The following is a 24,118-nucleotide window of genomic DNA, read 5'->3' as shown; positions in this document are numbered from 1 at the left end:
CCTAGATGATGTAACTGAGATGACGCATCCTTAATGAAACAGTGGACTGATTTGTTAGTAAATGAAATTATTCTATATATAAGCCTTGGGAAATGGATGAGTAGTTCTTAAATCACTGTTTAGCCAGAGAAGATACTTTAAAAGCTGTTATTAAGTTCTTGTCAGTCTTCCTTCCATGCTCCGCATTCACTTAAATCTACTGTGCAGGTAGGCCACGTTGTCACCATGACTTGCTGTCGTGTCTTTCTGAATGGCCCTTCACAGTCTAGAATTAGACGTGGATTCGTCAGTTTATTCACTGGATGATAAATGAGGATGTGTCATGATTATGAATGAGAAGTGCATTCTCATTAGATCCCAGTGCAGAAGAACTTTCAGAAATGATATGCCCTCATCTTTACCATATAAGGCCGTTATTGTATGGTTTCCTTCTGCTTCCATGGACTTGAGCTCTCAGCAATTTGTAATTGCCCAGCTCCGCCCTTTTAAAGATACATACTCATGGGTGAAATATGTTGTTGTGCTTTGGGTTTGATTTTATTGTGGGTAAGAAGCTGTTTGGAGGTGCAAGCCCTTGGAATCAAAGCAGCTGATGCTTGACCGTGTGTGGAGAGCATCCTGTGTGTAAAACCATCAGTGCACAGTGAAAACGGCAGTGTTCCTCACACGTTCTGCCTTGTGTTCCTTTATCACTACCAGACATTGCGTCGATTCCCTTCCTGCTGTGCTGTAGGAGGATGTGACTTTCCCTGCTTTATTTGTTGTAAGGATTTAGGGCAATGTTATAACCAGAGGAAGCAGCTGTTTGCAGGGTATCATTTTTGATTAACTTTGGGTTTCTGATGACCAGCTGCCAATAATTTCCACATTACTCTCATGCCTTTTTCACAACCTCATGGCATAGTGGAAATTATCTTTTCCTGTAGAAACCTTGTAGGATTGTCAGTGATATTTTCGATCTCTGCTTCTTGGCTTTCTCTGTTGCTATTTCTTTATCTAGGAAATGGGAGTAATAGAGTTGCTATATCATGCAGGTAGTTGTGATAATGCAGATAAAAGATCTTCATACAGTTCTTAGCATGTAATGTAAGTCTTCTGAAAGCACTAGCAATTTTTATTACTGACTTTTTTTAATAGAAAGGAGGGAAATAAGTGGCACTTGTCCTTTAAATGACATCCAAGTTCCTGTGAAAATGTTGGGTCCTTTAGTACTTTTATGCTGTAGACTTGTTGGGGCTGAGTTGAGAATGCAGAAATGCTTCTTACTCTTCTCAGGTACCTTATTTGACTGAAGAATCTGGTAAGTAGTTATTAACTTTGGCCAGTGTTGTGTAATTTTAACCTAAAAAAGAAAAGTCATTTAGTAAGCTTCTGAGTATATAAGAACAACTAGTTCCCTGTTGGCTCAGACAGTAAAGAGTCAGCCGGCAATGCGGGAGACCTGGGTTCGAACCCTGGGTCAGGAAGATCTGCTGGAGGAGGGTGTAGCAACCCACTCCAGTATTCTTGCCTGGAGAATCCCCATGGACAGAGGAGCCTGGTGGGCTACAGTTCATGGGGTTGCAAAAAGTTGGACAGGACTGGGCGACTGAGCTTGAACAGCATAGAGTTAATGCACTCCCAGATTGCCCTCAAGATTGCTGTATACCTGAGCAAAAGCTCTTCTTAGCCCAGGTTGAAAAAAATTATTTTGTGTCCTTCGCTATTCAGAGCTTAGTGACTGTACTCTACCATTAAGAATGCCACAAGTGGTTTGCTGGGGAGAGCCCCAGAATGCAGAGACCCTGAGATCAAATATAACAATTCAGGTGGAAAAACTTTCTAAAGTTAAAGATTTTTAAAAATGTAAATTAGTAGCCATACATTAGTGTGTTTCTCAACTTTATTATGTTTTAATTATTTTTAAAACTAGGAAGCAAGTCATACATAATAGAACACTCCTGTACTCACCCACAAGATTAAACAGATGTTAAAATTTTGCCATGTTTGTTTCTTATCTCTGTTTTTTTGAAAAAACAGTAAAGCATAACAGATATAGCTAAAGCACCATTCCCCTTTCCATCTTTTCTTCTTCCCCAGAGGTAATAATCTTCTCAAAGTTGGGGTGTATCATATGTTTGTACTTTTATTGACATGTGCATATAGCTATAACACAGACTATTATTTTCTATGTGTTAAACTTTTATGTAAGTGATGTTTATTCTTATACCAAAGGACAGTTAAATTGCTTCTGCTTTTTTCACTATTTCCAACAGTGCTGTCATGAATACCCTTCTTGTGCAAAATATGGGACAGACCATCTAGAAGTAGTATTGCTGAGGGATGGGCATCTTCCACTCCAGTTGTTTCCAGATTGCTCTCAAAGGAATTGTGGCAGGATACTCTCCTGGGCACAGTTTTATGAGTTCCCCTTTCCCAACATCTTTGCCAGCACTTGTATTTAGATTTCTAAATTCTTGGCCAGTTTTAGTAGGGGTCAAATATTACCTTATTGTTTTCATTTGCAGTCCCCTGATTACCAGTGAGATGGAGGCTTTCCATACATCTGTTGGCTTTTCAGGCTTCCTTCCCTGTGGATCCCTGTTCCTGTCATTTGCCCCTTATTCTATTAAAGTGTTGCTTATTTTGTCAGATATATATTTTATGTATACATGCATATAATAGTGTACAAACACAGATGTAAATATTAAATCTTCTCCCATTCTGCAGCTTATCTTTTTACTTATGTTTTTTGAGAACAACCCACACTGCTGAATTTAGTTTACATTTTCCCCCCTTTTGAGGGATGTTTGCATCGACATTAATGTCTTGGAGGCTTCCTTTGTGTCAGGGTGGTACATTCCTTAGGTAGTGTGTTCAGCAGTGTGCCTCGATTATCTATTCTTTGGGAATGTTGGTTTGAGAGGAGTTCTTCCTTGAATGTTGGGTAAAACTCATCTGTACAACCATCCAGGTCTGTTACATTTGGAATTTACTAACTGATTGAATTTGAGTGGGCAGTGATGTATGGAGTTTACATTACTGGTCCTTTTATGGTTCTGGGTCTCTTTAGGTTTTCTGTGTATTGAAAAAGTTTTGATACATCACATGTTTTCTAGGAGATGGCTTATTTCGTCTGGAATTTTAAGATTTGTTTTAGCTATATTCCACAAGTTTTGATATGGCATGTATTTACTGACCAGTTTTAACCTTTTTCTTACACTTTCACTTTTCTTTTTTTTAACCTTTTTCTATTGGCTTTTGGCCAGTTTTCATTTTCTATGTGAATTATTTAGTAATTCAGATACAGTAATTTCAGATGCATTGGAGATTTTTGGTTTATATTTTCTGTTAATTTTTAATTGTATTGCATTGTACTCAGAGCATGCACTTTAGGATATTGATTCCTTGATAGTTTTTGAGATTTGCTTTGTGATATCCTTAATTGGTTATTTTAAAAATAAATATTTAATGTGTGCTTGGAAACGATGTTAGTGTGTACCTTGTCTTACCTCTATTGCAGTTACTCATAATTACTTCTGTCTTATACAGTTAATGCCCATTTACATTGACCACATTTACCAGGTTTTTTTGCTCACTGCTTGATTTGGGATCCCAGTTCTTTCTTCTGGTTAACTTTTTTTTTTCCCTGAAATAAGTCCTTGAACTTAATTCTTTGAAATTAACTTTGAAATTCTTTGAAATAAGTCCAAGAACTTAATTCTTTGCATAAGAGTCTTTAAATGGTAAATTTTCAGTATCTTTTTGTTTAAAATGTCCTTTTTTTTTTTTGGCCATCCATCACTTTTGAGTGATAGTTTATCTGGGTATAGAATGCACAGGTGGTTGTTTTTCTTAGCATTTCCAAGATATTTTCCCCACATCTTTGTTTCTGTACTTGCTTTTGAGAAGTCTGCCCACAGTTGACCTAGTCACTGTCTCTCCAAGTAATTTGTCTTTTTTCTCTGGCTGCTTTTGTTTGAGATTTTGTCTTTGTTTTAGGTGTTTTGGAATTGCACTAGGATGTGAATAGATGTGGATTTGTTTTTAGTTACTAGATCTGATAGACAGAGTGCCTGATGAACTATGGACAGAGGTTCGTGACATTGTACAGGAGACAGGGATCAAGACCATCCCCATGGAAAAGAAATGCAAAAAAGCAAAATGGCTGTCTGAGGAGGCCTTACAGATAGCTGGGAAGAAAAGAGAAGCGAAAAGCAAAGGAGAAAAGGAAAGATATTCCCATCTGAATGCAGAGTTCCAAAGAATAGCAAGGAGAGATAAGAAAGCCTTCCTCAGCGATCAATGCAAAGAAATAGAGGAAAACAACAGATTGGGAAAGACTAGAGATCTCTTCAAGAAAATTAGAGATACCAAAGGAACATTTCATGCAAAGATAGGCTCGATAAAGGACAGAAATGGTATGGACCTAACAGAAGCAGGAGATATTAAGAAGAGGTGGCAAGAATACACAGAAGAACTGTACAAAAAAGATCTTCACGACCCAGATAATCACGATGGTGTGATCACTCACCTAGAGCCAGACATCCTGGAATGTGAAGTCAAGTGGGCCTTAGAAAGCATCACTACGAACAAAGTTAGTGGAGGTGATGGAATTCCAGTTGAGCTATTTCAAATCCTGAAAGGTGATGCTGTGAAAGTGCTGCACTCAATATGCCAGCAAATTTGGAAAACTCAGCAGTGGCCACAGGACTGGAAGAGGTCAGTTTTCGTTCCAATCCCAAAGAAAGGCAATGCCAAAGAATGCTCAAACTACCGCACAATTGCACTCATCTCACACGCTAGTAAAGTAATGCTCAAAATTCTCCAAGCCAGGCTTCAGCAATACGTGAACCGTGAACTTCCAGATGTTCAAGCTGGTTTTAGAAAAGGCAGGGGAACCAGAGATCAAATTGCCAACATCCGCTGGATCATCAAAAAAGCAAGAGAGTTCCAGAAAAACATCTATTTCTGCTTTATTGACTACGCCAAAGCCTTTGACTGTGTGGATCACAATAAACTGTGGAAAATTCTGAAAGAGATGGGAATACCAGACCATCTGACCTGTCTCTTGAGAAACCTGTATGCAGGTCAGGAAGCAACAGTTGCAACTGGACATGGAACAACAGACTGGTTCCAAATAGGAAAAGGAGTACGTCAAGGCTGTATATTGTCACCCTGCTTATTTAACTTATATGCAGAGTACATCATGAGAAACGCTGGGCTGGAAGAAACACAAGCTGGAATCAAGATTGCCGGGAGAAATATCAATAACCTCAGATATGCAGATGACACCACCCTTATGGCAGAAAGTGAGGAAGAACTAAAGAGCCTCTTGATGAAAGTGAAAGAGGAGAGTGAAAAAGTTGGCTTAAAGCTCAACGTTCAGAAAACTAAGATCATGGCATCTGGTCCCATCAGTTCATGGGAAATAGATGGGGAAACAGTGGAAACAGTGTCAGACTTTATTTTTGGGGGCTCCAGAATCACTGCTGATGGTGATTGCAGCCATGAAATTAAAAGACGCTTACTCCTTGGAAGGAAGGGTATGGTCAACCTAGATAGCATATTTAAAAGCAGAGACATTACTTTGCCAACAAAAGTCCATCTAGTCAAGGCTGTGGTTTTTCCAGTGGTCATGTATGGATGTGAGAGTTGGACGGTGAAGAAAGCTGAGCGCCGCAGAATTGATGCTTTTGTACTGTGTTGTTGGAGAAGACTCTTGAGAGTCCCTTGGACTGCAAGGAGATCCAATCAATCCATCCTAAAGGAGATCAGTCCTGGGTGTTCATTGGAAGGACTGATGTTGAAGCTGAAACTCCAATACTTTGGCCACCTCATGCGAAGAGTTGACTCATTGGAAACGACCCTAATGCTGGGATGGATTGGGGGCAGGAGGAGAAGGGGACGACAGAGGATGAGATGGTTGGATGGCATCACCGACTCGATGGACATGGGTTTGGGTAGACTCCGGGAGTTGGTGATGGACAGAGAGGCCTGGCGTGCTGCAATTCATGGGGTCGCAAAGAGTCGGACATGACTGAGCAACTGAACTGAACTGATTTTCCTTGGGACTTGTGCCTCTTCAACTTCAATTAAACCTGGAAAATCCTCAGTGCTTGTCTCTTCAGTTTTTGCCTCTCTTGCATCCTGTCCTTCTGCAGTGTCTGTTGCAATGTGTATCAGATCCCACCTTGGGCTTCATGTCTCAGAATGTTTTAAATTACAAAATATCACACATTCAAGAGAGTAACTACTATACAGTTTAATCATAATAATACATAATATAATGATGATAATATTAGAAAACAAACCCGTGTGAGTTCACCGCCGGCACCTTGAGCAGTAGACCATTCCCTGGGGCAGGAGCTCCAGGGAGGAGCGCTCGCAGGGAGAGTCAGGTGGAAACTCCTGGCTTAGGTGCTTGATAGCAGTTACTTCTTTAAGGAAGGGTATGGTCAGGGATGTTGATAGAGCGGGTTACAGCAGTTGTTGAATTCTGGTAACATTTTCTGAGCTTTCAAAGTGCTGGGACAGTACCTCGTGCTTTCCCTTGATTGTGTCAGTCAGTTCTCACATCAGTTCTGGAAGAACTCTAGGGTTCTCGTTTTACAGGTGACGAAGGGAGAAAATGGCAGTGCCACACCCCAGCCCTGGCACCTGGTCCCTGACTTTTGCTGCTTCATGGCCCGTCAGTGACCCACGTGGCTTCTCATATACGAACCAGGTTCTCTATAATACTAATTCAGGAGACCCAAACTCTGGGTTGAATTAGTTTTGTAAGAGAAAAGGGGGAGTGTGTGCAAAAACCCAGGCCTCAGGTCTGTAGGCTGGTCCATCTTCACACCTCAACTTAGAACTCACCTTTCTCAGCAGAAAACCTTCCCAAAGACTAACCCCTACACCTCTGGTTGAGTGTCCTCCTGTGTTCTGCAGCCCTGGGCCTCTCCTGATGCTGCACGTCTTGTGCTGCGCTGTAACTGGAGTTTTAGATGGAGTCCACGCTCGGCCAGGACAGGCCTCCCTGCTTACATCTGTGTCTCCAACACTCAGCTCAGTGTCTGGCTCAAAGTTCACAGATGACACACATTTGTAATTCTTAATGATGGAGTAAGCTAATATATTATGCAGGAAAAACTAATAATAAGTGCCAGTTTTTCATTGAGTGTTTACTGTATTCCAAGTACTATAATTTTTTTTATAGATCTTATATAGATCATTGTAATGCTGGGCTGTGATTTACCTCATTTCTCATTTCCTCTTCATGGTAATCCTAGGAGGTAAGTATTATTATTACTCATTTCACAGGTGATGAGCTAAAGCTTAGAGGAATTACTTGTCTGAGATCATACGCTGTTTAACCAAGAGAGCCTGCGTTTGAACCCATATCTCTCTGACTCTGAGCCTGTGATCTCTGCTTTAGCACACTGCTTCCCTGGAGATTTCCATAGTCGGTGGAGAAATCCAAATTTACTGATCTTAAACATTTTCCAAAAAGTCTGCCCCTGTGTTGTGACAGTTGGCCATAACAGGAGAGGGTTCGGTTTTACACTGTAGTCATCCCTTTCTGCCCAGCTGTGTTAAGCACATGTAGAAGAACCTCAGAAAGGACTAGCACTAACCTTTAAAAGGAAGTAGCTTTTATACACCTGTTGTTGTAATAGCGTTTGTCTTGGTTAACACAGAATTGGTCCAATAAGCCACATTGTCTTGTTAGGTTCAAGTGTGTAACATGAACACGTTGTGATGGTTGCTATGACCAATCTTGAAAGTTGTGTTCTTAATGAGGTGTGGATCTGGGTAATGACTGAGTGCTAAAGTGGTTAATTAGAAGGCCCGGCCGGCGTTTCTGTTGATTGAAGACAGCAGAGACCTTGGCGCATCCTATGTCCTTCAGCCCCTGAGCAGTGGTGAAAGCTTTTCTTTGTGTCACCTTCACCTCCTTGCTCACAGTGCCATCCACTTCCAGAGCTGTTAATTTGTATATTCAAGGGTATTAGCTTATTATATTAAAGGTTATATTTTACACTTTGAGTAATACTAGGGTTTTTTTTTAACAGTAGAAACACCTATAATTTACAATTCAGCTGTTTGTTAGAATTGTATTTTGGTAAAAAGACTTTTTCTTTTTTGTTATGTCTCCTAATGCCATTGATTAATTAAATCTCTGGTTCTGGAAATGTAGCTCCTTTGTTTGATAGAGTGTCCTCAGTAGTAACTATTTCTAGAAATGCAAGTTGAAGGTTCTTATTGGTTGATGTTGGCTGATATGAACATCATCATTGGTAGAGTGTTGAGAGTTCGGGGTAGAGGTAATAAAGGCAAAATGGATCTGAGAAAACATACAGACTCTGTGGCCTTGATGATATATAATAGGTCTGTTTCTCTCTCCTTTCAGACTGGTCGAATTGACAAATCCTACCCCACAGTATGTGGCCACACAGGACCAGTGCTGGACATAGACTGGTGCCCACACAACGACCAGGTCATTGCCAGCGGCTCAGAGGACTGCACTGTTATGGTAAGTCCCCGTGCTGTGGTGGGCGCGCAGGCCAGCGCAGCTCACATGCTGCCTTCCAAGAGCGTGCGCGTGGAGGTTTGAAATGCAGAAAATCGTAGTAGCTTTGTTTGTCCATTGTATTACGTAAGAATTTAGCAACATCGAAATTTAACTGCAGATAAACCATTTTACAAGCCCTTATATCAAGGAGTTGTACTCTATTGTCTTTTTTTCTTCTTTTGCATGAGTGTGTGTGCGTGTGTGTGTTCTCCTTAACAGTTGACACATCAGCTTGGTTGGGAAGATTTTAGAAAAGGTAAAGTGACTTTCAAATATTTCTGTGAATGCCATTGGATGGCATGACCTCCCCCCCCTTAAAAAAAGGCAGATAAAATTGTTAGCATGAATTGCATAGTCCAGTGAAATATGATGCCAGAGGTTATACAGATAAATGGGACATGAAACAGATACTGAGAGACAGTAATGAGTTTTTTTGCAAGTGCTTATTTCCAAGCTAATGTTTGTGGACCCTGATTAAGAAAGTCCTTTCTATGCAGGTGTACAAACATCCACCCTGAAAGATTTTTTAAGTAAGTTTTTTATGTTCCCTAGGTTCTGAAAGTAGGTTATGTGTGAAACCAGGCTTTGGTGGCAGGAAGGAGTACTTTTGAAAGTGAAGCTTCTTGTTCTTGATTATGTTCTTCTTAGCCTTCAAATGTAATTACAGGTTTGGATCCATTTTTAACCCTGTCCCAACATCTGCTGGAAAGGTTGAGCATGAGCGCAGAAGGGGAGTCCTAAAGTCAGGTCTGGATGGGGGCAGGTCTTCCCTAAGGCAGCCTCTCACTTGACGGTGGAGAGCTGCAAGAACCGCACTCCGATAGCTCCCTCTTGGTTTTCTGTGCAGTGAACCAGACCTAGAAACATTGTTTGGAAGGCTTTGTTAATTATAATTATTTTACATAAACACAAATTAATTCCTGAACTGTGCCATTTTAACATTTACCAATTTTTCTCATGGACTTTTGGCTGAGGATAACTCCTCCTGTGATCTCATGATTTTGGCAGCCAAAGCATATTAAAGAAATATGCTGCTATTAAAAGGAATTGTTCCATTTAACATGCCTTGCTAAATTGATCATTTGAATGGCTGCAGACACATTTTGCTAAGGGAAAGGAGCAGTGTTCAGACCCAATGCCAAAATCTTAATCTAAGAAACTTGAACCTTTCTTAGAGAAGGGAGTTTGACCCATCTCTCCTCATCTCCAGCATTATTGGTCATGTTGCCCTTTAAAAAAAAACAACCACCACCTTTGTATTATAAAACACACTAAACAAACAGTTAAGTAAAAAAGTTAGTTGAGAGATTTAGTACAGAGTGAACATCCTGTGACCACCACCCAGGTCAAGAAGTGGGACTCTCCCAGCCCTCTCAGATTCTTCCTTGTGCCCACCCCAATCCCGAGTCACCCCTCCCTCCACAAGTAACCAGTAAATTCACCTCCTTGCCTCTCTTTGTGGTTTTAATCACGCAAACGTGCATCTCTGGATGATGCTAGAGCTCAGTCTTCCAAGTTTTATGAGCTTGATAGGTCTTTTAAGTCTTTCCTAGTCTACAGGACAAGTTCCTCCTCCATCCTTTCCTTGTTGAAGATGCCTGACCTTCGACCTGAAGCTTCCAGCAGTCCAGATTCTGCTGGTTGCACCCTCATGGTCCAGTTCAACCTGCTTCTCTGTCTTTCAGATTCCCTGCGAGTTGGCAGCTGCATCCTGGAGTGTGATTAGATTCAGATTCCAACCCTTTGACAAGCCTAGAGCTCCAGCTCTGGTCTCCCTTAAGGCATGAGGTCTCAAGATGCCTGGGGTTTTTTTTTTTTTGCTCTTTTTTTAACTTGTACAGTTACTGGATATCAGTTACTAGATCCAGCTGCTTGTAGGGGGTCTCAAAATGGTGATATTAAACGCCATGATATTGTTTTCAGTTTTCAGCTGGTAAAAGTTGTAAGCTGGTCCTCCCTCTTATCTGCTATTTAGTTACCCAGGAGTACAGTTCATACAGGAAAGCAGGGTAAACATTTGATTCTTTCCTTTTATTTACCCAGTTTTCAAGATAATGAATTGGTTCTCTGTCTTCCTCAGAAGGTGACCAATTAGTTTTTCCTTTAAAGGTTTTCTGTCCCTTTCATTTTGTATTGAACTCATGGATTTGAACCCATTTCACAGGTTTTGGTTCATTACAGTTCTTCTTTCAAAGCTCAGCTCATTCAGTCTTTGTTAGTGGGAACCCGTCTGCGGTTCCTGAGTCCTTCTAACATGACCCTATGTGTTTCTGTCGCTTCCTTACTCTTTGGCATGTCGAAGTGTCCCAGGCCCATGCTGGACATCTCTGGCTCCACACCTCGAATCGGCATTTTGCTCAGAAGCTCTGGTTTCTTTGAATGGAAAATGGAATAAAAAGGTCACTGTCTGGGTTACTGTGGTGATCCTTGGTTTTAAGACCATGCAGTAAATTTGTTTAGAATATACATATATATTTAAAGATATAATACCTTGTGATTTAGTTTTAATCTTTCTAGTTCAAAGTCAGGACTACAGAGTTTTTATCTGACTTCTTTAATAATACATCTCTGTCTCCTTTCTTTCACACCCAGAATCCTGGTTTTCAGGGATTCAAGATGAATTAAAATATTCTAATCTATCTCATTTGCTGTTTCACGGTATACACACAGTAGTCTCACACTAAAAATACCAATAGTATCACCACTGTCATGCTTGCTGAAAGCAGTTAAAAAAAAAAAGTCGTTTGGATCCTCTGACACTCCTCCTCTGGTAGATTGTAGACCCCAGTTCTCTGGAAACCAACCCGAGAGGGCTCCCTCCTGGGATCGGCTGGATCCATACTGAGGAGCAGTTCCAAGGGATAGAATCAACTAGGAAAGGCTCGTGGGAACAAGCGCTCTGAACTCTTCTATATTGACAGTAGCTTGTTGTGACCTTTATACTTGAAGGTAAATTTTTCTGGATATAAAATCCTTGGCTCGCAGGATTTCCTTGAGTATTTAAATATCTTATTTTGGCATAAAGTGTTGCTATAAAAAACCAGATGATGGTGTAATTTTCTTTTCCTTATAGAGTATGTTCTTTTTGCCTAGATGTTCATAAGATTTTTGTTTTTTCTTAAAATGTAGTAAATCTCACTAGACTACTTTTGGTTATTCTGAGTTGGTGTTTCTGAGTATGTGATGTGTGCTCTTTCAGTGTAGCTTCAGGTCTTCTTTTTTTTTTTTCTTCCCTCCAGGAAAGTTTTCTTGACTTAGAAGTCTTCAAAGTTTGTTCTTCTGCTTTGGTTTTTTCCTTCAGGGACTCCTGTTATCCAAATGCTTTATCTTCTTTCTTTGATGTTTGATATTATCTATCTGGCTTTGATATTTATCAGTTTCTCTCCAAACCTTTTTTCTTCTTTTTTATTTTTGTAGCATTTACAAAGATGTTTAATAGCACTCCTGTCTATTAAAGAAAACACAAAGTTCAAATGCCCAACAGTAATTATGTTTAAAACTTGGTATATACATTTGAATAAAGAGAAACGCTGCTGAGTAGACATTGGATTTAAATGACGGTGTTGTGGGTATAATTCATTACAATTTATATTATGACTAAATAAGAAAAAAGGGCTGAAAAAGACAGTAGAGATTTATTTTTCATTATTCTTTCATTTGGACCCAACACACCACCCCCCTGCCTCCCCCAAGAACTTATTACTTCCCACCATTAAAGCATAATGATGACTCTCCACCAGGCAGTTACAGCACAGAACCAGCCCCTGGTTCAGTGGAAGCTGTGTTTGGCGCTACAGTTTATATCCTAACTTCGCCCCAGCTTCAGGAGCACAAACTGATGCCTTTGTTCACTTGAGACTTTTAAAAAGCACCAACTGATGGTGTTAGCTGATTTGGACCTGAAATGCTAGTGTCCGCCAGAGAAGAGGCTCTCACTAGATTCCAAATCTGTTATTTATTTTTCAGAAATCAAAACAAGAAGAGACTTACGAGAACAAGGCCATCCTAGGAATGTTCATAAAATCTCTCTTCAGCTTGTGACTGATACATGAAATTACAGATAAATAAATATCCCCTCCCCAACCAGGTGTGAGGCTTAACCAGCAGCTTCAGAGGCCTGTTCTATCTATCATGTTCAGAAAGAAACTTTGCCTTAAAAGGTCAGACCAGTAACACTGCAGCCCCAGCAGCCTCTGCAAAGAGGCCTTGCCAGCCACCAGTAGTTGGACACAACAGTGTCCAGCACCAGTCCCCAGGCCTCCCTCCCCGGAGTTTCACAGGCAGGATCCATGTGAGGGGAGCAGCCCATACTGCTGGAGGATGGCCCAATACTCCCCAGGGCGCAACCGGGCAAAGAATGCCAGACCTTCCAGGCACAGGCAGGTCAGCCCCAGTTGAGCCCAGTCAACCTCAGGGCTCTGGTTGTCCCCAGTTGGTCTCAAATCAATCACCAAGGATGGACGAGGCCAGAGGTCTGGAATTCCTTGACATTCAGATAGCTGGCCTGAGGGCTGAGGTTGGCACTGGTGAAAGCAAGTGGTCCCCCAAACACCTGGGCCGAGTCCTGCCTGGAAGGCGTGGTCAGGAACCCGGATGCCTACAAGAGGAGTGGAGAGGCTCAGATCCTCTGAGGGTTCCATTCCAGGGTCACTGGGCCTGGCAGCAGGTGGCTCAGGAGCCCCTCGGGTGCTCTCACCTGGCGGAACCTGCAGACCTCAGCCCCCTGCCTGGGCATACCAGAGACATCCTTCTTACTCATTTCTTGTAGGCTAACATTTTTCTGCTTTTTACCTTTTATTTCTTTGGGGGTGTTATTTGTGTCTGTTTGCTCTTAGTTTCTTTGTTAGCCTTTGTTTCTAAAGTACTTTTACTTTGATTTCTAATTTTTTCTTGATTTCCACCACCTAACTCTTGAGTTTTTCAAGTTTGAACTTATAATTTAGGTTTCCTGTCTTGTTCTCTTAATAATGTCTTTTGAAGTATGTGTGATAGTATTTAAATTGTGTTTTGGCACTGATCGTGTTAGTGTTCTGTTTTGTCTGTAGGGATGCTATTCTTTACCTTATTCTCCTTTTTTCTCATAGTAGTTTTGGGGCCTTTATTTATGTATTTATTTATTTTCCTCTCTTATTTTTATGTGAATTTAGTTTTCCCAAAGCTTTCAAAAGCTGGCTTGCTTTATAAAGCAATTCAAACTTTGCAGAGCGCCCTCTTCTGTCGTTTTCAGGTAGTGTTGCGGAACACGGTGGCTCGCTCTGCATTTCCAGACCTGCTTTTTATTTGACCTTTCTGATTCCTTTGTCCATCTTACTTCTGTCCTGCTCAGGTTTGCTTCCATGTCTTGGAATTGCCTCTCAGTGTGGGCCTGTCTCAGAAGGGAGTCTTCTCTGGTTTGCTGCTAGAATATCGCGGTCTAGATTGCTCCGGCCCCTTCAGACCTTTGCTGTTTCAGGTCCCTGTCCTCGTCCGCTGTTAAGAAGGCAGAGCCCCTCCTGTTTCCGTTGCGGTCTCGTAACGGCCTGCTCCGCTCAGGTCTGTGGGGCCCCCGTTGCTGCCCCGTGAGTTTTTCACACAGAGACCAACAGCACACGGGTGGTGTGGCTGTTGGTGATTTTCCTCCACCCACTTGCATCTGGATTGTCACCTCGTTTTCTGTAAATGCAGTCCCTGTGTTTTGTCATCTGAGTGCTGTGTTTTTCTGCAGGGACTTGGGGAGATCTGCCGCTGACACCACCGTCTTCCCAGAAACCTTCAGTGTTGCCCCTTTATTGGTTTTGCCAGAGTGAACATTTTGTAAATTTGGGATAAATCTTCCTCCAGCTTTTTTTTAGTCCCTTAAGTATGGGGCTGATGTTTTAATCACTTAATTTGCCTCAAATCATTTGATATTATTATTGGGCTAATTACAAAATGCTTTAATAACTCAGCAGTTGAAAAAAAAGTTTTTAAGAAGTATTTGATCTCCTACCCCACTTGCTTCTCAATATCTCATTTTCCACTTGTTCTGAAGATAAAAGAACACCATACAATAGGTCAAATGATTTCAAATAGCAGCTTTTATTAATTAAAAAAAAAAGAAGAAGAGAAGTTGGCTGTAGTTTCCTCCTGGTGATAGCCCAGGAGCTGCAAATGTAGATTGCTATCAGGGCCCCGCTCTTGTAGAGAAAGGATGCTGAGAAAGTCCCAGGCCACATATATATATATCTATGCTCTCAGCCTCAGTTACCTTACTTGTTTCAAAAACTAAATTAAATAAATAAACACACAAATAATGCCAATTGAGAGGATCAAGGAATGTATAAATATATAATGAGTTATTTTTCTTACAGTGAATTTTGATGTATACTTACAGTGGATTCAGGGCAGCAAGAATATCTTCAGCAGATAATTCAGTAGAAAAAAATACAACAAAACCAGTTTACCAAATGAACTGTAAATGATTAAATTAATTTTTAAAACTGCCTTTTGTATTTATGGTATAATTCTATGGTGTCCTCTGCATTTAAGCGGTGGTTTATTCGTTGTGTGAGCATTGACTCTGTGACAGTGATGTTAGTATTGATTGCAGTTTTAGAGAAGGAATGCCAGCCTTATGGTACATCCCTTCATCGTTTAGAGATGGCTTCTTGAAGCCACCTGAAGGTAAATTTTACAGGCATAGTTTGCTTTTGATGTACTGCTTGTTTTTTTCTTCTCATTTTTTGGCCACTCCATTTGGCGTGTGGTGTGGGATCTTAGTTCTCTGACCAGGGATCAACGCTATGTCCCCGCAGTGGAAGCCCAGGGAGGTCCCGGTGTACTGCTTCTTGAAGTGGTGTTTTGTACAAGCAGACAGCAGTGACATAAACCCTGCTCCTGGAAACAACACTCTGCTCCTAGGTTTTCCAGATTTTTTGATACTGTGAGTTCTTTTCTCTAACAAAATTTCCTCACAGAGAGTTTGAAAGATTGCAGCTGTTGAGTATTTTACTTGGGAAAATTTTAGCTCCAAGAAAATAACAGCACCTTATATAATACAAAGAGCAGCCAAGGTAGGTTTAGTGAATGGTGTCGATTCAACACTGTCCCTTATCTGCAAACACAGATGCAAAGACCAGCTGTCCAGACAGTGGGGCCACCTGGTTGGTTCTTCCAGCGTCTGGGAGAGGGAAGGTTCCTGCAGGAGGAGCGCTCTTACTTGTCTTCACCTGGAGCTTCTGATGGTCCCAAATGATGAGGCTTAAATGGACACTGTTCCCTTTTCCCAAATCAGTCTTAACACTCTTGTGGACATCAACAGTGATCAGCTCCCTAGTTTAGCCAGTTTTGCGTCTGTTGTAAATTTTCCTGTTGTGGGCTTTGCCTTGAAATAAAGATGGAAGTGACGTGGTTGGTGATGAGAGCGCATTCCCCAGGGCTCCAGCCGCTCTCAGTCATTCAGCAGGACTTGTTATTTCCATTTTGTCCAGATTGCATCTGGGCCGTCGGCCAAGTGGGTATTCCTTGGCACATCGGAACCTCACTCTCAGTTCTTGATTTTCTCAAGACCAGCGTTGTTCTCAGTGTCATGGTTCGTTGAGGGATGTCCTGACTCTGCGTCCTGCCCGCTGGGGTGGTTGGACGGCGGCTTCTGCAGGGGGTTTGCCGCTCTGCAGCGGCTGTAGTCTCAGCCTCTCCCTGTCCCTTCAGATCAGCACTTTCCTTCATTCTGCCTTTAGAATTGATTTCTTCTGCGTTTAAAAAATGCAGCCTTTGTGGGGAATCCTCCTTTTTATGGCCATAACTCCAATAGCTGGCCCGGCAGCAAGTTCATGATGGGTAATTAAAACAGGGTAGCGGTGTCTGGAAACACTGTGTTTGCTTTAAATTTGCACTGTGTTTGAGAAATAAAACCATCAAACAGATACACTTTAAAATGACTGCTTTGAGAGAAAACCGCTTTTCTTAATTTTCCTCACTTTTTTCCTGTTAGAACTGTCCTTTGGACCTGTCCTTTTTCATATTCAGAAATTCACGTGGGAAAGGGAGGCCAGTGATACAGTCATTCCTGAACAGGGGCTTAAAGTTGTTTTTTTTCAGAACCACGTTGGCTTTTCACCCACTGATTCACTTTTTCATCTGGAAGCCCTAGAGACTGATGGCATTTACCCCCCCACCTTTCTTTCAAAACGAAACAAGATAAAACATTGCCATAGTAATGTATCATCCACACAGAAAATGCCAGGAATACACAGTATTATTTTAAAAAAAGAAAAAAGCCAGGAGGCCAGGGAATAGCTTGTAGTGGCTGCCAGGCTGAATGCCCGCTGAGGGTTCAGCAGAGGGTGTCTGATGCCTCTCTTCCTCTCTCCTCCCCGAGTATGTGTCTGGAAGAGCAAGTGGTATTAGAGTCCTTGCCACAGAACACGGAGAAGCTGACAGGCCAGCCTGGAGGTCAGAGCTGATCTCATTTGTGCTAATTGGCCCGGGCATGAACTAGAGCTTTCACACATGTGATATCTTGGACATAAATTAGGCAGTTGGGTACAGGGATGAATTAATTTGAAGATAAATTAATTTCATTGCCAAGAATCCTGCTGTTCAGACTTAAAATTACATATTGGGGTCATAGGGGTCACAGTTCCAACAAGAAAAATAATCATGAACATAGATCCTTTTTTTTTAAAATTTTGCCAGGCACTGTTTTAAGCCTTCATGTGGTGATTATATTTAATCACTGTTAACAGCACAGTGAGGCAGGAGCGTGTCCCATTTTACCACTCAGGAAACCCAGGCCCAAGGGAGGTGACAGTTTTGTCAAAGGTCACCCCGTTTACAGTAGTTCACCTTCGGGTGTTGCTTGGGGGTGCAGAATGTTTTGATGTGTTTGACCTTTCCAGTTACCCTGAGAGGGTAGAGCTGCTGCTGTCCCTTGAATTGAACAAGGAAATTGAGGCTCCCAGAAGTGAAGCATCTTCTTCATGCTGACGTGGCCAGTTAGCGTCCCAGCTCTGGTGGAGACCCTGTCTTTGACATCTTGGCCAGCATCCACACCAGGCTGCATCCCAGGTCATGCGCAGGAAAACTAAACATAGACTGAATGGGACTCCCGTGACCTCTCCAGTCCAAACTGGGAGGCCGTTGTGGCTGTAGCAGGGAGCCCAGCAAAGGGCAGAGAGCCACGTACCAGCGGGCACTAAGCAGGGCTGTTCCCGAGTCCACCTTCCTTCCTGCAGAGGCGGGAGGGCTGCTGTCTTTGCATCTCATCGCACAGGAGTTTCCCGCCACTGTCCCCTCCTGCTAGGAATGCCAGTGTTATCTTCTTACTTTGCTGTCTCTCAGCCCCTCAGCCAGCCTCTTTGGAGCATCTGCTCTTTAGAAATTGCTCTCTGGGTCTGTTTTATTTTGAAACTAGATCCTTGATTTCCTTCCTTCCTTCTTCCCTTCTTTCCTGCTTCCACCTGTCACCTAACGCCCATTCATCCTTAGAGGTGTCTCCTCAGGGAATCTTCCTGGATGTACCAGACTCAGGTGGCAGGAAGGCAACCTCGTGACACTTAATTTTCACTCCACTTAGCTTACACAAGTGTCACGTTGGTAACATAGACTCTGTGATTTCCTAGTGAAAAAGGTAAGTAATAACTACAGCTAACACTTACCCAGAGCCTGCCTTAGGCCAGGCATTGTTCTGAGTGCTTTAAATTCATGTTACCACATTGGTCTCCGGACAACCCCAGTGAGAGCAGGTTCCTTTTAATTCCCATTTTATAGGCGAGGAAACTTGAGGTCCAGATAGGTTAGGTGAATGTCCCCAAGGTCATACAGCTGATATGTAGATGAATTAGGATATTCCTCACCCCTGCGCTGTATGGGGGCACTGACTGTGTGTCAGGCACTGTTCCAGGACTTTCTTGACTCGTTTAGTCCTCACGGCACTAAATGAAGTCTTGACGCTTCCCTGTGCGGTGATGCTGAGCCCTTTGGCCATCACCGTAAGAGGCCTGGGCTGGAGTGGAACCAAAATCTGTTTGGTTCCTGAGCCCATGTTCCAGCTGTCTGCTTGACTTTGCTGTCTTTGGCTTTCAGTCTCATAGGCCGACCACTCTGCTTTGTTAAGACTGTAAACCCCTGAGAGCAGGATCTGAGTTTTGTTGTCCTTCCCCTCCTTGCCTGGTAACAGGCCTGTGTTACGGTGGCTACTGAAGGAAAGTGCTCGAGTGAGTGACCAGGGTAGTAAGATGGGTTAGGTGTCTGGGTGAAATGCATAAGCCTTGTTGACGGAACCATGAGGTCTGCCAAAAGTGAGATAAAGAAGGGACAAAGAATTTCCTCATTTTAAAAAGTATATAATAAACATTATGCTCCATCACTAAAATCTCCTTGCCATCCAAAGAAAAGATGGATGAAGAAGCTAGAGAAAGGAGAGATGAACTCCTGTTAATGAGCTCTTATGTTTAAGACAGGAAATGCTGATTATATCCAAAGCCACCCATCACTCCACGCCTCATGAGGGATTTAGAAAATGCACTATTTAATCAGGGTCAGTCAGGCACTGAAGGTTTTACGATCCTTGTGGGAAAACCCGGCAGCCCGCGGTCACAGTGCCACCTGGAGACAACATGTGGAATTACATGCTTTATGTCCCAAGCCTGGTCAGAATTCATTTTGCAAAATGCATTTCCTGTTGAGTCATTGAAGTCCCACTTCCTAATTGTTTCTCTGCCGACTTTGTGCTTTGATTAAATCAGTACTTGGTTTCTGTTCAAAATTTCTGTCCTGCTTTACATTCAAGTAGCCAAGTTCAATGTGGAGCTGTTTTACTGATCATAAACCCTTGAATAAAAACAGGGGAAAGCAAACAGATAACACTAGAGGGTAGCAGACACCCACACTTCAGGAGAGGGGGCCACACACCAGAGTCTGTTCTGTTCAGTCTGTTCTGTTCGGAGGAGAGAACCTTGGTCTGGGTGAGGGGTGGGAAGGAGCAAGGTCGGTCCTCCTTGCCTTTCTGTGCTCGTTCACATCTGCCTTAAAACCCGCTGAATGATGGAGCATGCAGGGGAAATTAGGTGGTTTCTTAAGCCCTCAGAAGGCAATTTTATGGATACTCCCACAATTCACGACTTTCCTACAGTCCTCAGACCAGCACCCTTTTTGTTCTGATTCTTTGCAGGACAACAGAACCGAGCTGAACCTTAACCACTCCTAATCCAGACTCTGCCTCCACTAAGCAATTGAAAACAGACAGTTGTTTCTCTCCTCCTTAAAAAATCCCCAACAAAGGAAAATTCTGTTTCTCACTTGTTCCACTGTTGAGCATGATTTTTTCCACTGGCAAGTTCTAAATTTGTTATGAACTAGTTCCATAAACTCTTTTATGGTAGAAGATTTACTTAATCTTCATACAGAAGAAAAGAATTGTTTTAATCTTTAACCTTTTCACAAGCTTAAATGTTATTTAATATCTGGTTTTAACAGCTTTATTGAGATTTAATTTACATATAGCTCACCCATTTAAAGTGTACAATTCAGTGGTCTTTGGTATATTCACAGATATGTACCACTATCACCACAGACAATTTTAGAATGTTTTTACCACCTCAGAAAGAAACCCCATGTTCTAAGCTGTTGCACACGCACACACACACACCCAGCACTAAGCAGCCACTCATATACTTTCTGCCTCTATAGATTTTCCTTTCTGGACATCTCATATGCGCGAGCCCTACAATATGTGGATTGTCGTCACTGGCTTCTGTTACTCACCCTAACGTTGTCAAGCCTCATCCACATTGTAGAATCTGTCAGTGCGTGCATGCTCAGTCGTGTCTGACTCTGCATTCCGTGGACTGAAGCCTGGCAGGCTCCTCTGTCCATAGCATTCTCCTGGCAAAAATACTGGAGTGAATTGCCATTTCCCCACCCAGGGATCAAACCTGCATCGACAGGCGAGTTCTTTATCACTGAACCACCAGGGACGCCCAGTGTGTCAGAACTTCATCCTTTTCTTTGGTCGTGTATTCCTTTATGTTTCACATTTCTTATATTCATTTATCAGTTGCTGGACATATGGATTGTTTCCACCTTTTGGCTATGATGAATAATAATGAGTTTATGGTGCAAAACGTATGTTTTCCTTTCTCTTGGGTAGATACCTAGAAGTGGAATCGCTGGGTCATACAGTAACTTTGTGCTTGATCATTTGATGAATTTCTAAACTGTTGCCCAAAGCGGCTGCACTATTTTTCATTCTAGCCAGCAGTGTATGAGGGCTCTGAATTCTCTACATCCTCCCCAATACTTGCTGGTATCTGTCTTTTTTATTCCAAACTTCTAGTGGGTATGAAGTGATATGTTATTGTGGTTTTGATTTGTGTTTCCCTGGTGGCTGATAATGTTGAGCAGCTCTTCATGTGCTTTTTTGCCATTTGTATATCTTCCGTGAAGAAATATCTAGATTTCTTGCTCATTTAAAAAATGGGATTATTTTTCTTTTCTTACCGACTTCTTTATATGGTCTAGATAAAAGTCGTTTTTCAGATATATGGCATAAATTATTTTGTCTCATTCTGTGGGTTGTCTTGTCCTTTTCTTGATAGTATCCTTTGAAACACAAAACTTTTTAATTTTGATGAAGTCCAATTAAGGTTTTTCTTTTGTAAGAAGATTTCTTCAGTACGTGTTACAAAACTATTAGGTATCTTTTTATTTTCCCAATGTAAAATTAAAGAAAATATGATGTTTGAAAAACTGTGCCACCGCCCAAGAACCTTTGGTGGATAGAGTTCACCTTCCCCTCAAGACCATGGGCTTACCTAGGGGTTTTCACCCCAGTGCTTCTTTTCGTGGGTGCTTGCTTCAGTCATTTTTTATTTTTCTTTCAATTTTTTGGTATGCTACTAACTGGAGAGTTTTTAACTTAACAGGAAATATAAAATAAAATCTCCACTAATAGTAAATAAAAGCCAGAGAGGTCTAACATTTTTAGAGCTTATGGATATTTTGCTCTTTGCTATCCTACTCTGTTTGAAAAACAGCTGTTCGTGTTTCAGCACATTCTACCTTTCATCCAGAGACCACTGTGCGTTCTATTTACGCACAGTGAGGCTTCCCACAGGATGGTCACAGTAAATGTGATAACAAAAGCTGACCACTTTCATGTGGATCACCTTTCTTCCTCTTCCAACAGGTATGGCAGATCCCAGAAAATGGACTCACCCTTTCCCTGACCGAGCCCGTGGTCATCTTAGAAGGCCACTCAAAGAGAGTTGGCATTGTAGCCTGGCACCCGACGGCCCGCAACGTGCTTCTCAGCGCAGGTAGGAGCTGAGCGGCCTCTGCTTTCCCCTCCCCCTCACTCCCCACGGCCCCGTGTGGAGGGAGCAAGAGGCGCATTCTGACTGTGCTGGCAGCTGTGAAATCAAAAGAACCCAGAGTGGGGTGCAGGTGTCCCCCAACCCATGCGCATGCACACACGTGCACGTGCGCGTGTGTGTGTGTTGAGGCCACTGGGGCAGATCCAGTGGAAGCTGTGGACTTCTTTTCTAGAAGCAGGAGCAGACACGTAGGTACTTAGTGCATCTAGTACTTTGTGACTCTAGTGAATCTCAGCAGGGTCACGGTTCCCGCTGGGGCTTCCACAGCCCTCAGTTGTAGTTATTCCTGCGGTGGTAGAAGGAGCCCAAGTGGGAGTCAGGAGCTCTGGTATTGCTGCCAATGTTGGGGCGATCTTGTTTGTTAAATATACTCTTTTCTTTTAAAAATATTTCCATTTTTCTCCTTGTAGTCCATGTATATTATAGAGAATATATATAAACACAAAGGAGAAAATAAAAATCACTTACAACGCCATTACCCAGAGGAAACATCATTACTACCCCATTTTGATGTTTCCAGAAGATATTTCTGTGTGCATAAATGATTTTACACACAAAGAAGGGTTCAGACTCTTTCACGTGACCTGCTTTCTGCACTTGCTGGTACACTGTGGTCCTTTTCATACATACTGTATGATATTTTTAATGACTCCATTAATAGTCCATTGTCTGGATACCTCTGTTTATTTAGTTAGTTCTCTGTTTTTGGACATTGAGGTTGTTTCTGCTTTTTCACTGTTAAATAGCACTGCAGTGAACCCTTGTGACCAAGTCCTAGTTGTTCCCTATTGCTTTCCCACTTGTGTAGTTTCCAAGTTTCATCTTAAAGAAATCTTTTTCTTTGTTCAAAAATGTGAGCATTTATCTACTATTATAGAAGCAATACAAAGGACAGGAAGGAGCTTTGTGGGGTGATGGAAATGTTCTAGATCTCAACTGTGATAGTGGCTAGATGAGTATATATGTCTGTCAAAACTTAACCAATGTATACTTAAAATGGGTGCCTTGTATGCAAACTGTACCTTAAAAAAATTGGCTTATTAAAAATGCAGTGCTAATATTAGTGGTAGAATTTTAAAGTCTTTCTCCTTACCAGTAAAAAGGAGGGGAGAAGTCCAGTTTTTAACTAGGAATGAAAGGTATTTGTGATGTAGTGAGTTAATTAAAAAATCTAATGCCTGGTGCCTATTGAAACCAAGAACTACTTTAAAAAAAAAAAAAAGTAAGATTCTGTTTTTTTAAATCACAATTGACTATAACTGAGAACCCTTCCAGTGTTTTACTCAGAACCTCAGTCTGATAAGGACAGAAAACAATTCCAAAGGTGGAATTCCATCATGGAAAATACCCTACCGCCTGCCTCATCGAGGTCAGACCTAGGGTATCATCGGCAGACCAAGCCCAGTCTCCCTTGTACAAGCGGAGGAGAATGGTTGATTGCAGCGTTGTGCATATTTTAAGACTATATGATCCATCCACAGTGGCTGGAGTTACTTATTTGCCTGTGATGAAGGAGGAAGAGGACGGGTCAAGTCTCCATCCCAGAATTTAGTTCCAACTCTTCATACTGTTGTGCAGCTTTTTCACCCATTTCCTACTTCTAAAGAGATGGAAATACCAGACCACCTGACCTGCCTCTTGAGAAACCTGTATGCATATCAGGAAGCAACAGTTAGAACTGGACATGGAACAACAGACTGGTTCCAAATAGCAAAAGGAGTACGTCAAGGCTGTATATTGTCACCCTGCTTATTTAACTTGTATGCAGAGTACATCATGAGAGATGCTGGGCTTGGAGGAAGCACAAGCTGGAATGAAGATTGCCACGAGAAATATCAATAACCTCAGATATGCAGATGACACTATGCTTATGGCAGAAAGCGAAGAAGAACTAAAGAGCCTGCTGATGAAAGTGAAAGAGGAGAGTGAAAAAGTTGGCTTAAAGCTCAACATTCAGCAAACTAAGATCATGGCATCTGGTCCCATCACTTCATGGCAAATAGATGGGGAAACAGTGTCAGACTTTATTTTTGGGGGCTCCAAGATCACTGCTGATGGTGATTGTAGCCATGAAATTAAAAGACGCTTACTCCTTGGAAGGAAAATTATGACCAACCTAGACAGCATATTAAAAAGCTGAGACATTACTTTGCCAACAAAGGTCCATATAGTCAAGGCTATGGTTTTTCCAGTAGTCGTGTATGGATGTGAGAGTTGGACTATAAAGAAAGTTGAGTGCGGAAGA

General features: G+C 41.9%; 1 protein-coding gene and 1 long non-coding RNA gene across 18 annotated transcripts in view; one reads left to right on the top strand and one right to left on the bottom strand.

Moving 5' to 3' along the window:
• The window catches only part of CORO1C (coronin 1C), a 77,262-nt gene that overhangs the window by 41,217 nt on the left and 11,927 nt on the right, over positions 1-24,118 (top strand). For 14 of the 17 annotated variants that reach the window (XM_081542989.1, XM_081542996.1, XM_081543001.1 and 11 more), the window contains 2 exons: positions 8,378-8,500; positions 21,687-21,816. In XM_081542989.1, the coding sequence (XP_081399115.1) occupies positions 8,378-8,500; positions 21,687-21,816 (253 nt within the window). Of the gene's footprint in view, positions 1-8,355; positions 8,501-21,686; positions 21,817-24,118 lie in introns of all 17 variants that reach the window. The other 3 variants (XM_081543004.1, XM_081543005.1, XM_081542993.1) reach the window with 2 other exon arrangements.
• Positions 9,986-13,974, bottom strand: LOC145526714 (uncharacterized). The gene is made up of 2 exons (XR_014069112.1): positions 13,851-13,974; positions 9,986-11,987 (listed from the first exon to the last, which is right to left on the bottom strand). It is a non-coding gene; the product is annotated as an uncharacterized LOC145526714 (long non-coding RNA).

The sequence above is a fragment of the Giraffa tippelskirchi genome, chromosome 11 (genome assembly GCF_054371585.1).
Source record: "Giraffa tippelskirchi isolate mGirTip1 chromosome 11, T2T-mGirTip1v1.2.pri, whole genome shotgun sequence".
NCBI classification, from domain to species: Eukaryota; Metazoa; Chordata; class Mammalia; order Artiodactyla; family Giraffidae; genus Giraffa; species Giraffa tippelskirchi.
This window is presented reverse-complemented; position numbering and strand designations above follow the sequence as displayed.